A 16,335-nucleotide genomic window follows, 5' to 3' on the forward strand; every position below is an offset into this window, starting at 1 on the left:
TGGAACTGTAAAATATATTGTTAAACTATAAAATAGGATAATTAAGTATAACTGACAAAACTTGTTTATATGTAATACTTGTCAGGGTAGACTTATTTTGGATGTAATAAAAAGTCCAGATATCTTTTCTGTTAAATAAGTAACTCATCCATGGATTTATTGAGGATATTTGACTAAGTTTTTGCAAGTAAGGTCAATTCTGAATTGTGAATATGTCTGCTTGCAAAAGTGTAGTAGTAATTCAGTATAAAGTGAGATTAAGTTTTTGTCTTTAAATGTTACAAGTTCTGAGGAGTGTGACTTGTGTTTTCTGAATAAATGATTCAGTTTCTATCAGTACCTGGAAGAGGAAGGGAAGGAAACATCCTTATATCTGCTATTTTATACAAAATTTAAGACTAGTCAGTGTTAAGTTGCTAAGTTATTACTTTGCAGTAGTTTTGATACATGTCATGATCAGTAATTTTTACTTCAAAATTATTTTTATGTTTAATGAGATTTAATTGTCTACAGGTTAATATTATACTGGAGACAGAAATTTGAGTGGCACTTGGAAAGAAAAACTGTCATTTGTAGTCTGATGTGGCATTCAAATTTAAATTAGTGGTTTGGGAGAATTAAATTAAGATTTTAATATCATTTAGAAGTAAAACTTTTATGCCTTTTCAAGATAAACTAAGGAAATAAACCATAAAGCAAAGACTTTCTTTTTTTTGTTGTTCAGATACAGTAAAGATGGGACTTTAAAAATGCTTTCTAATGTTTTTAATACACCTTTCATTTGTCAAGTTAGAGTTCAATTTGTCCTATAGTATTTTATATATCATTTATATTAGTATGTTGTCTTATGCTTTGAAAGTTAATGTTCTCAAAATAATAGCTAAAATATGTAGTTAAAGATTATTAAATAAGAAAAATTACTATTCATGAGAACAATCAAAATTGTTTAATTGTACTTTAGTTTATTGGAATGCATTTTAAAAAAATAAGTTATTATTATTTTTTTTTTTGGAGAGAGAGAGAGAATTTTTTAATATTTATTTTTTAGTTCTCGGCAGACACAACATCTTTGTTTGTATGTGGTGCTGAGGATCGAACCCGGACCGCACGCATGCCAGGCGAGCACGCTACCACTTGAGCCACATCCCCAGCCCCAGTTATTATTATTTTTGAGATGTGTCTTGCTATGTTGTCCAGGCTGGCCTCAAACAGTTGAGCTCAAGTGATCTTCCTGCCTTGTCCTCCTGTGTAGCAGGAACTGGACTGGACTATAGGCTCAACCCGGTTATGCTGGGCTAAAATAGTAATCTTTTCTATCAGTAAAGATGTTTTTGTTTGAGTTGTTTAGTGACTGTCAACAAGAAATTTTGTGTTCAATATAACTTTAAATGTTAATTGGTATAGTAGTTATAAAGAATACATGAACTATACATAGAATGTATTTATTTAGTATTTTGTTCATAGCGTATTTTGAAAGACACATTGAAGCTAATGTGAATATAGTAAACAATATTGGAAATGAACTTCAAATTGTATTAAGATATGTCTAAACTGTTAATTTCAAGGAGGTAACCCTGAAAAGTTAGCTCGACAACTCTGAGTAAAGGTTTTCAAAATAGAGGGCCTTCTCTTTTTTATGAATGGCAAATGATGTACAAAACAGTTTCATTTTGAGGTAATGGTGAATACAAAATGTAACTGAAGCTATGCAAAGTAACCATGGAACTAAATTCAAGACATTGGTATTTTTGATCTATATAAGTACCCTATAGTTTGTTTACTGATTTTAACAGTGGTTGCTCACTTTAAGATTTGGAAAGTACAGAAAAAATAAAAAGTGATAATAGCATTTGCTAAGAGGAACATTTTGGTGTTGATTTCCTTCCTTTTCTTTTTTTCTCTGTATATTCTACATATTACACATGCATGTTTATACCAGTGTTTAAATTGGGATCATCCTTTGCTGTAATAGCATTAGATTTTAACATTAAAAAAATCGATTGTTTATATGATCACATTCAGATGTTACAATTTGTAGGAACATAGTTTTTGCTTTTGAGAAGAATTCAACAAATTGTCTGAAAAGGCCAGACACTAAAATATTTGAGCCTTTGCAGTCCAAGAGGCAAAATGAAGATATAATATAGGGTTTTATAACCACTTAAAAATGTGAAAAATATTATCAGCTTATACCCCCCCCCCCAAAAAAAAAAAAAAAAAAAAAAAAGAGCAGCTGTTTGGGTATGACCTATGGCTTTAGTTTACTAACCTCTGCTTTGGAAGATTATTTGCTTATATCTTATTTGTATTTCATTCTGTGTGCACATCTGTCTGTCTATCCATCTAAATCTTTTAACACTTCTTGATATGACTCAAAGGCACTAAGCTAGGCTGTGTGTTTTTAAAAACTAGGGAGTTTGGGCTGTGGCTCAGCGATGGAGTGCTTGCCTAGCATGTGCAAAGTGCTGGGTTCAATCCTCATAAAATAAAAATAAATAAAATAAAGCTATTGTGTCCAACTACAACTAAAAAGTAAATATTTAAAAACAAAAACCAAAACCAAAAAAAAAAAACAAAAAACCCAAAACCAAAGAGCTTGTTTGCAATCCCAGTCTTATTGTTGCCAGAATCAGTTTGCTGGCTCCTGGAGAGAGGGCTGATCGTGACTTAGAGAATTCTGCTGCTTATAGTCTCCCAAGTAGATGTACTTGCTGAACTTAGACGTGAACTTGATTTAGCCTTTATAGGAAACAGGAAGCAGATATACTTGGGTCTTATGCTAGGAAATGAGGATACTGTATAGAAGATATTAGACCTAGCTGAATTTGGCCTTGAAACATCATGGGCTTTTTTCCCAAATCTAGTTTTTCTTGACCTCTTGTTATTTTAGTATCCATTTTTTTTTTTTTTACTTTAGAGATGATTTTAAACTATTAATAAAGAATTTTATATGTTGATGTAAAGGAGTAAAGCTTAAAACGAGAGCAATAAGTTAGCTTAAAAAAAAAAAAGTCTCTTTTTCTTGGGATATAAAGTGTGTCCTACAGTGTATTCAATTGGGAACAACTGTGTAATTTTGGTATTGCCATGGTACTGTTTTTAAATATTTTTTTTTTAGTTGTACATGGACATAATACCTTAATTTTATTTATTTATTTTTATGTGGTGCTGTGGATTGAACCCAATGCCTCATATGTGCAAGGCAAGTGCTCTGCCATGGAGCCACAGTCCCAGCCCTGGTACTGTTTATTTTTAAGAATAGTTTTTCTTTTCTTTTTTTGGGAGGTCTATATGTAAATACTATAACTCTCATTTTCAACTTATGTGTGCAAAGCTTTTGTAATTAACCTTTAACCCACTGAGTCTCAAGTTTTCAATTCTGCGAGTACTTCAGTAAAAATACCAGGTACATTAAAGTAGATTGGAAATTTTAATCTATATATATTACTATAATTAATATTATAATCTAGTATTATATATTATATATTGTGTACTATATTTAAGTTTTTATAGGTGTTCCACGTCTGGGATGATCGAACAAAATGAATTAAACAAAATGTATTTGGAGCAATATTAGTAAGTAGAATTACATGATGTTACTTTAAGCTGTTATCTTAATAATATGTACAAAAATTACATGATTTACCTCCCTTTTTGGGGACAATTTACAAGCTTACAGATTTGTAGTTATAGCACAAATTTATACTGAAGCTTTGTTCCAAAAAAGTTCTGTTTTAAGATGGCTTTCCTTCTTGGCACGTTTATTTCATAGGAACATTAAGAGGAACACAGTCGTTTGTATTTTTCTTTGCCCTTCTAGTAAGCATTAAAAAATCTAGTAAGCAGTTAAAAAATAGGTGTGGATGGTAAACTACGGTTGCATTTCATAGCTTGGTGTTGCCTTTAGTACCAGAAGTACTTATTTAGATAAGGAGTGACAATAAGTTTCTAACTTGAACAGATTTGCTGTTAACACTACTCTGCATGTCTGTTGGCCTGTAGTTTCTTTCCTGCAGAACTTGGAGCAGAGGGTAATATGTGTTTTAATGGCTAATGTTTTGTTCTTATGGTTTGGTTCTGACATGTTGCTGAACTTTTAAAAATTTCTTAATAATTTTGACCATAACATCTCTAAATCAAAATTTCCTTTTGATAAAGCTCTTCAGTTTGTTAACTTATTCTCAGATGTTTGCTTTAATTTCACAATTCCCTTATATAGGACTATGTTTTAGATTGAAAGATGATATTCCTGACTTACTACTTCACTTACTTTGTTGTTTTCCACTGATGGTGAAGGATTTGCACAGTTGTATGTTTACATTCTTTGCTGATTTCATTCGCATTTTTTACTGTCACCAACCCTCATTTTCCATCCTATGACCAGTGTCCCATATTTAAAAAGAAAAAATGGTCAACCAAATCCACAGGCATAGAAGAAAGGTTTGAACTTGTGATGTTTTATTATTATATTATATTATAATGTCTTAATTGATTTATTCAATTCAGACATTTAACTGGTTAACAAGTATGGACTTATTAAATAAAATTTGGAGGAAATAAGATCTCATCAGTATTCACTACAGACAATGTGGGTTGTTTTTTTCATTGTGTGGTTGTACAGATATGCCTACTGCCTGAATGAAGATGGTCTAAAGATTTAAAAGGTTTTTAGAGTTAATACTTTTTTTATGGCAAAGCATTTAAAATTTTTTGAAGAAATGACAATCAGGGCTTAGGATGTAGCTCAGTAGTTGGCGCTTGCCTAGCATGCATAAGTCCCTGGGTTCCATGCCCAGTATAACAACAACAACAACAACAACAAAAGAAATGAAGACCAGTTACTCATTTTTGAGTACTTTTTGCTTTTTTGTTGGAACTACAAGATTAAATCTCAAATAAACAACTACAGTATAGTACCATTTTTTTTTTTTTTACTTAGGGAAACATTTGTCTTTGACCAGTTGTACAATGTATTGCAAACTGTCTTTTAGTAATCAGAATGTAGAAAAAGTAAGTTGATTAAAACACATTAGTAATGTTTTTACTTTGTAGAGACAAATGCTGCTGTATGTTTCCCTAAATTTCCTTAAAAACTGACCCCAAATTTAAAGGTTTGCCCAAAATCAAGTTTTCTTATTCCAAGATTTGTTGACATACTCTTTCTGCTTTTTTTTGTTTGTTTAATCTAAATTTTAAAAACTTATTATTTCCCAGATAGGAGCTAGAGTTTGAAAGAGATTAGGGAACAAAAGATGTTCTTAATGATTTTAATTTGGGTCCACAACTGAAAATCATTTTAGTATTGTGTTGGATAAGAATTCTTACCTAGTTACCTATAAAAGGATCATCCACATAGATTCCCATTGCCGTGCCATCATTGTGTCATTGCAATTTTCATAGAGTCTAAGGAATGAGGAAGCATAATTTTTTCTGATAGTGCGCTATACAATTCTGAGAACCTTGCTGTTGCAACCTGAAATCATAAAAACTCTTTACTTAAAACATGATTGGATTTTGCTGGCAGTGTGATGGCTGTTTTTCCATGACTTAGTTTTTGTGCAAACTAGGACTCTTGGTGAATGGAAGAACTCATTAGACTTTTCTTATTTGAGATTATTAATATATTTTGATAAGAATTTTGAGTAGTTAGTGAGAGTTGACTGAGAAGTTAGAAGCTAGTTCCATATCTGTGTATAATGTATTAAAAAACACATACACCTAGTCTCTCCCTCTGAAAATGCATCTATAAAACCAGGCTAAAATGGATGGAACAGCTATTTGAGTACTCTGCAGAATAAATAATACCAGGTGGATTGAAAAAGAAGAATAGAATTCAGAGTATTATCAAAATGGCTGTTATTTTACAGTTTTTTTCTTCCAGTATCCTTAGGACCTGAATTTAACAGTCTGAAACCTAGATAGTGGAGAGAGAGACAGAAAAGGAGAGAGGGGTAAAGATGGAGATAATTTGCAAAAGAAGCCTGATAGCTGTGACTCAAGAGCAAAATCCCTTCCCCTTTCCCCTTTCTCCTTTCTCTCTGTAACTCTGTGATAATGTCATCAGAAGCTGTAGTGGAAGCCTGCAGCTGCAACTCTGAGGGATGGGAACGTTACTGTCCAATTGACAAATCCTGTTGCTTCCCCCTTCTTTTCTCTGACTTTCTATGGCTTGGTCTCAAAGCAGATACAGTATCAGAAGTGTGTGACTAAGCAGGATGCTGAAAACTCTAGCATTCTGGTAGGAGAAATGAGAAAGGGTGCCCCTTGAGATTGGAAAGTGGTAATTGTGAATGCTCTAGAAATGAATAGAAAAGTCTTGGCAGACAGAAGATAAAAAGAAGACATGTAAATGTTAGAACTGAAAAATACAGTAGGTGGAAAAAACTCCACTGGATGGCTGACTAGCAGAGTGTGATGACACAGGGAAAATATCAGTGTATTTGAAGATGAAGTAGAAAAAAATTTATCTGAACGACAGTTTTAAGATTGAATAGAATCTCAGTGAAGTGTGGGAAAATAAAACATTAGGCATTTTGAGAAAGAATCGGTGCTAAGGAAATACAGAAATAAGTGACTTGAAAACCTCACAGATTTTGTGAAAGCCATAAACACAAATTCAAAAAATCTAACATGGAATAAGCCCAAAGAAGCCGATCCACAGAAATGTCATAATCAATCAGGAAAGTAAAAAGAAAGAAAAAACGGTCAAAAGCAAGCAGAGAAAAACCATATGTTATTTTTGATAACTGAATTCCTCATCAGAAATTATGTAAATGAGAAGAAAAAGGCAAAATACTTCCTAAAATACTGAAAGATAAGCATTGTTTATAAACAGCAAAAATACCCTTTACAAACAAAGGTGACATAAGGGTATTCCCAGGGGAAGGAAAACCTGACAGCATTTGTTTTCAGCAGGCCTGAACTGAAAGAATTCCAAAGATGGTTCTTAAGACAGAGGGAAATGGTACCAGAATGTAATATGGATTTTAGGAATGAAAGACGATAAATGGAAATGCTAGCTATCATAGACTGTTTTCTCCATGTCAGTCCTAAAAAAATAAATGGGCTATTGAAAATATAATGTCAATTTATTCAGCCTAAGCAATTTTATAGTTGAAAGCAAAAATTATGACATGAACTGATGTGGTTTTTAATGGAGGTAGTAATATATATAACATCTACAATCGATTTGAAGTAGTAGTAATATGCTGATTTTACGTGGGATTCTGAAAAGTTAAACGTGTTTTATAATCCCTAGAGCTAGTACTTATAAAATAGATGTTAGAATCACAATGGATAAATTAAGATGGGATGTTAAAAAAGTGCTCCAGTAACCTAAAAGAAGGAAATAAAGGGGAAACAGGAAACAAGCATAAAACAAATAATAGAATGGTAAATGTAATTCTTACACATCAATAATTACATAAAAATTTTAAATGCTATAAACACAGCAATTAAGAATTTGTCAGAGCACATTAAAAAACGACCCCACTTTATGTTGTCTCATATCAAATGCAGTAGTGTAAGTAAATTGAAAGGGAAAAGATGAAAATAGACATAACCTGCAAACAGTAATGAAAGGAAAAACATATTGGCTATATTAATGACAAAATAGACTTAAAATACTCAGGATACAGAGTATAAAAGGATTGATAAAGGGATTAGTTTACCGATCATAAGTGTGTGATTACATAACAATAAAATCAAAAGTACACGAAGCAAAACTTTACAGATCCTTAGGGAGAAATAGAGAATGCAATGTTTATAGTTGAAGATTTTAACATTCTTTCCTTAGGAATAGGTAGAACTAGTAGACAGAAATCACCAAGAATATAGAATGCCTGGATGACACTGCCAACCAGCTAGATGTAATTGACATTTGTAGGATGTTTACCCAACAAGAACAGAATATTCATTTTTTACAAGTATACCTGGAATAGTCACCAAAATACACCACATATTACTCTTAATACAGATCTTAACAAATTTAAGACAATTGAGTGAATGCAAAATATTTTTCTCAGATCATAATGGAAATCTACTAGAAATAAGGAACAGGAAAATTTCCAAGTATTTAAAGAATAGATAGGGGATGTCTAAGTAATTTTTTAGTTGGGTAAAAGAGGAAGGGGTCATGGAAAATTAAAAATCATTTTCAACTGACAGTAAATGAAAATATAATGTCAATTTATTCAGCCTAAGCAGTTCTTAGAAAAACAAAAGCAGTTCTAGAAAAACAGAAAAGACCTCAGATCAATAATCCATGGTTCCGTCTCAACACTAGAAGATAAAAATGAAACCAAAATAAGAGGAGAAATTAACAAATTCAAAAGAAAAGAGTAACAACCAAAGTCAGTGAAATTAAAAGCTGGGTTTCTTTTTTATAGATCAGTAGAAATTTATTATCTTTAAAATTATGATAGAAAAGACAGGGAGAACCAGTGTTATCAGTGAAAGAAGGGATGTAGTTAGAGAGTCTACTGGAATCCAGAGGACAATGAGGAAATGTAGAAAGCCTCTCTGGACATTAATTTAACATTTTAGGTGAAACAGACCAGTTCCTTCCAGCAAACTTTCAAACTTTACCTAAGATGAAACAAATAAGCTTAATTAATTCTTTATTAAAGAAGTTGAATTCAGCTGTCCTTGATGGTGCATACTTGTAATCCCAGCTACCCAGGAGGCTGAGGCAGGAGGATCTCAAGTTTTAGGTCAGCCTTAACAACATAATGAGACCCCAAGAAACTTAGAGAGGTCCTGTCTCAAAATAAAAAATAAAAAGGACTGAAGATGTGGCTCAGTGGTTAAGCACCCCTGGGTTCAATCCCTGATTTTAAAAAAAAAAAAAAGTCGAATTAATAGTTAAAAACCTTCCAAAAATATTCAAACCCTGAATAGTTAAAATGGTCAAGCCTATGAAATACTTAATGAAAAAATAATATTATTTCACTGCTCATGTTTTCCAGAACACAAGAAGAGGAAACACTTCCCAACTTTATATGAAGCAGAATTAAACTGATACCACAACCAGACAAAGACAGTAAACAATAAAGAAAAAAGGAGGAAAGAAGGAAAAAAAAATTGTGGACTAGAATATCTCTTAAGTATAGTTGTAAAAAAAAAAAAAAGGGAAAGTGGATCCTACTATTCAAAAAAAGAATAATATACCATTACCCCCCAAATCTATCGTTAATGCCATACTTAATGATGAAGGCATGAATATTTTCCTCCATGAATGAGAATAAGACAAGGATTTTTATTAAATATTTTGCTAGATGTCCTGATCAGTGTTAATATGGTAACAGAAGGACATAAAAGGCATACAGATAAGAGGCAATGTAGAGAATCCCTCGAAAAACCTGAAGTTTAACAAGATTCCAGAATGCATCACATTCACTCTTCCCTGCAGTTCTATTTTTTTAAAACTTTTTTTAATGTTTATTTTTTGGTTGTAACTGAACACAATATCTTTATTTTATTTATTTATTTTTATGTGGTGCTGAGTATCTAACCCAGGGCCTTCCATGTGCTAGGCGAGCGCTCTACTGGTGAGCCACAATCCCAGCGCCCCCTGCAGTTTTATTTCTATGTACAATTGCCCTTCTGTGTTTGCAGGTTCTACCTCTGCAGGTTTAACCATCTGTGGATGGAACGTATTTGAAAAAAAAAAATTGTGTCTGCACTAAATACGAAGAGACTTTTTTCTTGTTACTGTTCTCTAAACAATATAGTATAACAACTGTTTGTGTAGCATTTATATTGTATTAGGTATTATGAGTAATCCAGAGATGATTTAAAGTATATGGGAGGTTGTATATTGGTTATATATAAACACTATGCCATTTTGTATGAGGGACTAGGGCAACTATGGATTTGTTATCTGTGGGTGGTTCTGGAACCAAATTGCTCTGAATTGTGAGATAGCTTACTAGCAATGTACAATTAAAAATAACAAACACAGTTCACAGTAGCTCCAAGGGAATAATATACTTTATACATATAACATACTAAACAATGATGAAGCAAATCAAGAAAGACCTAAATAAATGTAGAAGCACACTATGTCTAGGGATTGGAAGATTAATAAAATTTTCAAACTGTCAGTATTTCCCAATTTGATTTACAGATTTTTGAAGAATTCCATTTGCAACTCTAGCAGTATATTTTGTAGACACAGGGAATTAGACATCAGAATTTATGTGGAAAGGTAAAGAAATAAACTATTAAACTTTCAATAGAAAACATAGACAACCTTCCTGATCTGGGGTTAGGCAGAGTCTATGACATAAAAAAGCATGATCCATAAAAAAAAGTTAATAAACCAGAATTCGCTAAAACTAAAAATTTTGTAGTACAAAATCCAAAGTTAAGAGAATGAAAAGGTATGTAGTGGAGCTAACTATGAAATCAATATAATATTTGGAAATCACCTAGTTACATAAGTAACTAGGGCTGGGGCTGTAGCTTAGTGGCAGAGCACTTGCCTAGCATGTGTGAGGCACTGGGTTTGGTCCTTAGCACCATATAAACATAAATAAATAATTTGAAAAATATATAAGTAACTCAAAAAGCAATAGGGAGAAAAGGAGAAAAGTAATAGCTCAATTGAAAAATAGGCAAGCTTGAACAGATAGTTCACCAAAGAGGATTTAAGGATCTTGAGTAAACATCTGAAGAAAATGTTCAACTTCATTAACCACTGGGAATTTGCAAATTAAAATGATAATGAAACATACACATTGTAACAGCTAAAATTAAAAACAAAAAATTGTACAGTACCGAGCTCATGAGAATATGGATCAATGGAACTGTCATACAGTGATGGTGGGAATGCAAAATGATATAACCACTTTGGAAAATAATTTGACAGTTTCTTATAGAGTCAATCAACAATTCACTACTTGATATTTACGACACCGAAATTAAAATATGTGGTTACACAAAAACCTGGCAACAAGTATTTTAAATGTTGTATTCATAATTGAAAAAAACTGGAAACAACTCAACTGTTGACAGGTGAATAGTTATACAATATAATTCATTAACACAATGAAATAACATTAGTAACTTAAAAGACAAAATATTCATGTATGTAGCAAATTAGTTGAATCTTGAATGCATTATATAGAATCAAGGAAGCCACTTTTAAAGATTCAGTGATCAATGTGATTCTGTTTACTCAGCATGAATTAACATGAAAAGATAAAACTATGGTTATAGAGAACACTTTGCCAGACATTAGCTTTGAATGGAGTATATGATTATAAAGGCAAAAGGTAGGATTGTTGTTGATGTCGTGTAACTGGTTTGCTTCCTTATTGGTACCGGCTCAAGAATCTATACTTGTGTTATAATTCATAGACTGGAATACCAAAAATAAAAAAAAACAATTTTATTGTATGATAATTTACCAAGTTTTTATTTTTTAATCTCATGCTAACCTGTCTCATTTCCTTTTGTTTAAAGCAAGCAATGAGTTCTGTAGTAAAATTTGAAAGACAAAATGTATTCCTTATATATAAAATGTCTGACCAGTATTCTTTCTGACATTTTATAAATTATTTTAGTTCTTGAAATGTTTTTTTTTTTTAAAAAAAAAACGTACAAAGTAAGGAATGATAGCATATTTCTAAAAGATAATGGCTCAAAGAGGAAATTGCAAGAGAAATTAAGATGTTTGGACAAAATGAAAATAAAAGCAGCTCATCATAATTTGTAGAATGCAGTGAAAACAGGGCTGAGGGGGAAATTTGTAGCATTAAATGTATTTATAAGAAAAGAAGAAAGATTCAAAATCATTATTCTAAGCTGCTACTTTAGATTAGAAAAAGAAATGCAGCTTAAATCTAAAATAAGCAAAAGAGAAAACACAAAGAGCAGAAATGAATGAAATTAAAAATAAGAAATCAATAAGGAAAATCTTTGAAACCAAAAGTGGGATCTTTTGAAAGATAAGAGAAGATGCTTTTCAAATGTCATTTTCAGAGTCTAGTTTTGTTTTTATTATCGGTGTCTATTAACGAACAAAGTTCTGTATGCCATGCCCTGTTATTCTCCCCTGAGGTATTGTCTAATCATACCTAACATGACTAGGGCTTGGCTTTTATTTCTCCATTATAGTCTTTTACCACTAAATTCTACCTCAGTGCTTTAGTTTGTTATGTCTCTACAGCCATATATTTTCTTTTAGCCACAAATTTTACTTTATTTTTCTACTGATTTTATTTATATTTTATTGTTCAGAATTAGCATATCTTCTATTGGGTTTTATAGTTTAGAGTATCAGTGTGCAATATTTCAGTAAGCATTTCCACCAAAAAGAATTTTCCCACTGAAACTCATCTTCCGGTGTCAAGGAAAAGTAACATTATTTGTTTACATTTCTTGAATTGTCCTCCAAATCTTCTATGGATTAAGAAGTATCTATTGCATTTTTAGTTTTTTAAAATTTGAAATAGTTACCTTTACAATTGACATTTTAACTAAAGCAGAGCACCTGTCTACTACAACTGTCTCACATTTTGAATTTTAAGTGTCATTTAATTTGTTTCAGTGTCTCTGATATGCTAAATTATTATTATTTTTTGGTTGGTAAAACTTTGTAATTGATGTTTGTATCTGGGGGACATGCTATTGAAGGATTGGTTCTTATTTTAACCTTTGGCTCCTCAAAGTTTTTTTTTTTTTTTTTTTTTTTGGTGAGAGTTCAAGGAAGAGGAACAGTAGAAGAATTGCCCACTGTCCCTAGAAAGACTTAGGAGTAAAAGAGTGAGTCCAGGTTTGGAAGTTTTAACAACCCTAGCATAACTGTTTGGATTGAAGGAGATACTAAACTTTTTAGGAAGACAAAACCTATGTCTCCATTTGGGATTATGGGTATTTTGAAGTTGTGCATATTTTTTTTCTTAGTTCTTCTGTGCAGACTTTTTATTGTCCATGTTGCAGAAGTCATTCCAGGAGCACAGATGATCTGCACTTAATTGCTCTAGAGAGAGATTTGGAGCTGGCTCTGCAGGCAAAGAGCAGTGATCAAAGGTGTCCAAGGCTAACCTGGGCAACAACCTAGGCTCAAGCATGGGCTGTAGGCACAGTTGTTTTTGTTTTATTTATTTCTTCCTTTTTTTAAAAAAACAAACTTTTGTTGTTGCTATTGTGCTAGGGATAGAACCCAGAGCCTGCTCTAAAACTGAGCTACATCCCCAGTTCTTTTTGTTCTATTTTCTAAAGAGTGAAAGGAGAAGTATGGTCTGGGGTTGTGGCTCTTCAAAGAAATAACATCATTATCTTTTTTTTGCTCCCCTCGGTAAGCACCCTTAAATCATATTCAGTTACAGTTGAAGTTTGGATTATTTAACTTGTGATATCCCTTAAGACAGAAGCATGATCCCCTAACATTCTCATATTCATAAACCATAAACCGAGATTTCTTCCTGTGTAGAGACCTCTATACATGTTGATTGATTATAGTTAAATGACTCTTTCATGTATTTTTGGGTAGAGTACTCCATCAGCAGAAGATAATTGCCAGTCAAGCATGACATTTCTAGAGAGTCATACATAGATACACCCAACCCACAAAGAAAACTAAGTGATTTAAGAAAAGTTGCTAAAAGTGTTCCTTTTGATTTACAAGCTGTTTCCATTATGTCTGTGTAAAGCTTGAAGTTTAAATGGGTAAAATAAAGCAGAAATGGTCTGTAGTGCTTCTCATATTATACTACTTCTGTGTAATACTGTAGCACTTTGTGAGTAATAATTAGTTAAAGTTAATCCTTTGCCATTTTCATACCTAGAAAACCAGCAGATTACATGAATTCTGCATCTAAGAAAAGTTATAAAAACAATGAATTCAATTTATGGGTGAGATGAGAGAGTTCACCATTAGAATTGTGTTTCCAGAGTGCTTTGCTACTTCATTAATAGCAGATGTAGAATAAGTCGTTCTTCTACATGAGGAATGTAATTATTTCCTAAAGCCTCTTATCAGAGAACTATTGACTAACCTTTATTCATTTCTGAAAACTTTTTCAGCAAATCCCTGTTTTCTGTGGGTTGAAGGAACCCGTAGGCGATGTTGTATAGGGCATTGGTTAACTAAAATGGATCTCATTCTCACTAGTTACTTTCTATAAAGTCATCATGAACTTAATTGGCACATACTGAACTACTGCTCTGAAGGGAAATACAAGATTAAATTCCTTCCTGCAGCCATTCAATGCACAGTCTTGCTTTATGTATATTTATGTATGGTTTTGTTTAAAGATACCTTATTTAATAAATCTTATTGATTCATTAATAATAATAAGCCCACAGCCAACAACACAATATCTCACGCCTGAATAATGCTTATCTAACATGTTTTGTCTATAATGCATTTTATTATTTTGAGCTCAGGAACACTAGACAGTGTTTAAGATGGCTTGGGGGCCATTTTTAAACAGCAAAATTACTAAACAAAAACACAAAAAATTAAATAGTGTGGCACTAAATACACTGCAAAAGAGGACACTTGTTTATAATACCAGCACTGAAACAAGAAGGCCTTGTTCCATCTTGGCTGAGAACATGCCTGGTTGGTGACTCAAATTTTTGCTGTATTGCACATGTTGACAAATGACTGAAAGCCCAGTGACTGTGCAAATAAATTTTAGTACATAAAATTTTTTAAAGACAAATTTGCAAGTGTGGAATCCATGAATAATGAGAACCCATTAATTCCAGTGGTCCTTGGGTACCTGTTCAGACTGAGGACAGAATTTATATAGTCCTTTTATTTCTCTTTTGTGCTTTTCACTTCTTCCTCTCTTTTCTACTTGGTAGGTCCAACAGGCAAACTTGGAACCAGATGGAGCATTTTGCTGAAGCTCTATTTGGTAAAGATTTATTGGCTCAACCTTCTCAGGGTAATAATGCCTCAGTCTCCCTTCAGTTTGAAGGATAGATGGATTATTTTGATTTTTCCTAAGTGATGGAATTCATGACTTTTACTTCAAGTAGTAATAAGTTAAGCTTCTTACTTTTTTCATAAGAACAGTTAATATAGCTAGATAATTTTCTCTCCTTGTCAGAATATTGGTAATTAAGAATCCAACTAATCTAAATAGAGGACTTAACATTTTTTCTTTCTTTTTACTTCATTTCGTGAGTTTACCCTAAGTTTTCTAACTTAGGAAAATTTAGAAATTCATTGAGTTCCTTAAAGTGATATCTATACTATTAATTTTACAATCAGTAATTTGTACCTAGGAACAAAATCTCAACTAAATCATCTACTGCTGTATTTTAGGGAAGTCTTTCTTTCTGAGATGTATGATCAGTGTATCATCATTAGAAAAACATTATTGATACTTCACAGTATTTCTAGCTATTCTTGAGTATTAATTAAATAAACAAAAGTATAGCAGCCATAAAAACTAGTGGTGAAATATTTGGAGAACACCTGATTCAACAAAGTTTAAAGAGGTTTCCTTAGTATAGGACCTTAATATCACGTACCTTTTTTAATCTTCCAGAGAAATTCTAGTGTCAGATATACTAAATAAGCACTGTATGTTTCTTGTATTTATATGAATGTGGAATTCTTTTAGGCACCTTGAAGAATCACGTGCTCTATGGAATAAACCTGTGGAAATGTTGGTGTTTAGTAGCCTCCCTTCAGTTCCTTCCTTTAGATCTCATTTCTACTGTTGAAATAGAATGAGTCTTTTTCTTCTCTACAATAGTTCACTGAGTATTTTACTAAATTGTCACTAAGTTTTTCTTCCCAGATAGACTGCCCTTTGTTGGATTACCAAATGTATTTTTTTGGACATATGTAGGTGCTACCCTTATTAGGCTGTCAGGCCAATTATGGCAAAAGATGTCTTTATTTTTTCTGCCTGTAGTGTCTGTCATAGAGCAGTGTGATACTGTGTGCTTAGATAATATTTAGTAAATAAACACTAAACCTTTACTTTTCATTTCAATTCTATTATTTCCTCAAAAAGTACAAGGAACCAGTGATATGTTAGATGTTTGGAATTTTATAATGAAATCATATAAGGTTTTTTTTTTTTTTTTTTGAGAGAGAGAGAATTTTAATATTTGTTTTTTAGTTTTCAGCAGACACAACGTCTTTGTATGTGGTGCTGAGGATCGAACCCGGGCCGCATACATGCCAGGCGAGCGCGCTACCGCTTGAGCCACATCCCCAGCCCCATATAAGGTTTTTATTCTCAGAGTGTACTCACTTTATGCCAGAAATTATGACTTTGTCAATGCTAGAATTGTTTTAAGATTGCTGTTAGTTTAAAATATCTTTCCTTTTAAAAAGAAGAAACAAAAAGAGATATGGAA

At 32.3% G+C, this 16,335-nt stretch overlaps 1 protein-coding gene across 17 annotated transcripts in view; it reads left to right on the forward strand.

Annotated features, from left to right (window-relative positions):
• The window catches only part of Tcf12 (transcription factor 12), a 352,650-nt gene that overhangs the window by 65,958 nt on the left and 270,357 nt on the right, over window positions 1-16,335 (forward strand). For 10 of the 17 annotated variants that reach the window (XM_058584831.1, XM_058584830.1, XM_058584832.1 and 7 more), the window contains exon 4: window positions 16,095-16,160. The exons of the other annotated variants lie outside the window; for them this stretch is intronic. In XM_058584831.1, the coding sequence (XP_058440814.1) occupies window positions 16,095-16,160 (66 nt within the window). The remainder of the gene's footprint in view (window positions 1-16,094; window positions 16,161-16,335) is intronic. 17 annotated transcript variants of the gene reach the window in all.

This window comes from Marmota monax, unplaced genomic scaffold (assembly GCF_021218885.2).
Source record: "Marmota monax isolate L192 unplaced genomic scaffold, Marmota_monax_Labrador192_F-V1.1 WCK01_AAM20220418_F8-fsc00001, whole genome shotgun sequence".
NCBI classification, from domain to species: Eukaryota; Metazoa; Chordata; class Mammalia; order Rodentia; family Sciuridae; genus Marmota; species Marmota monax.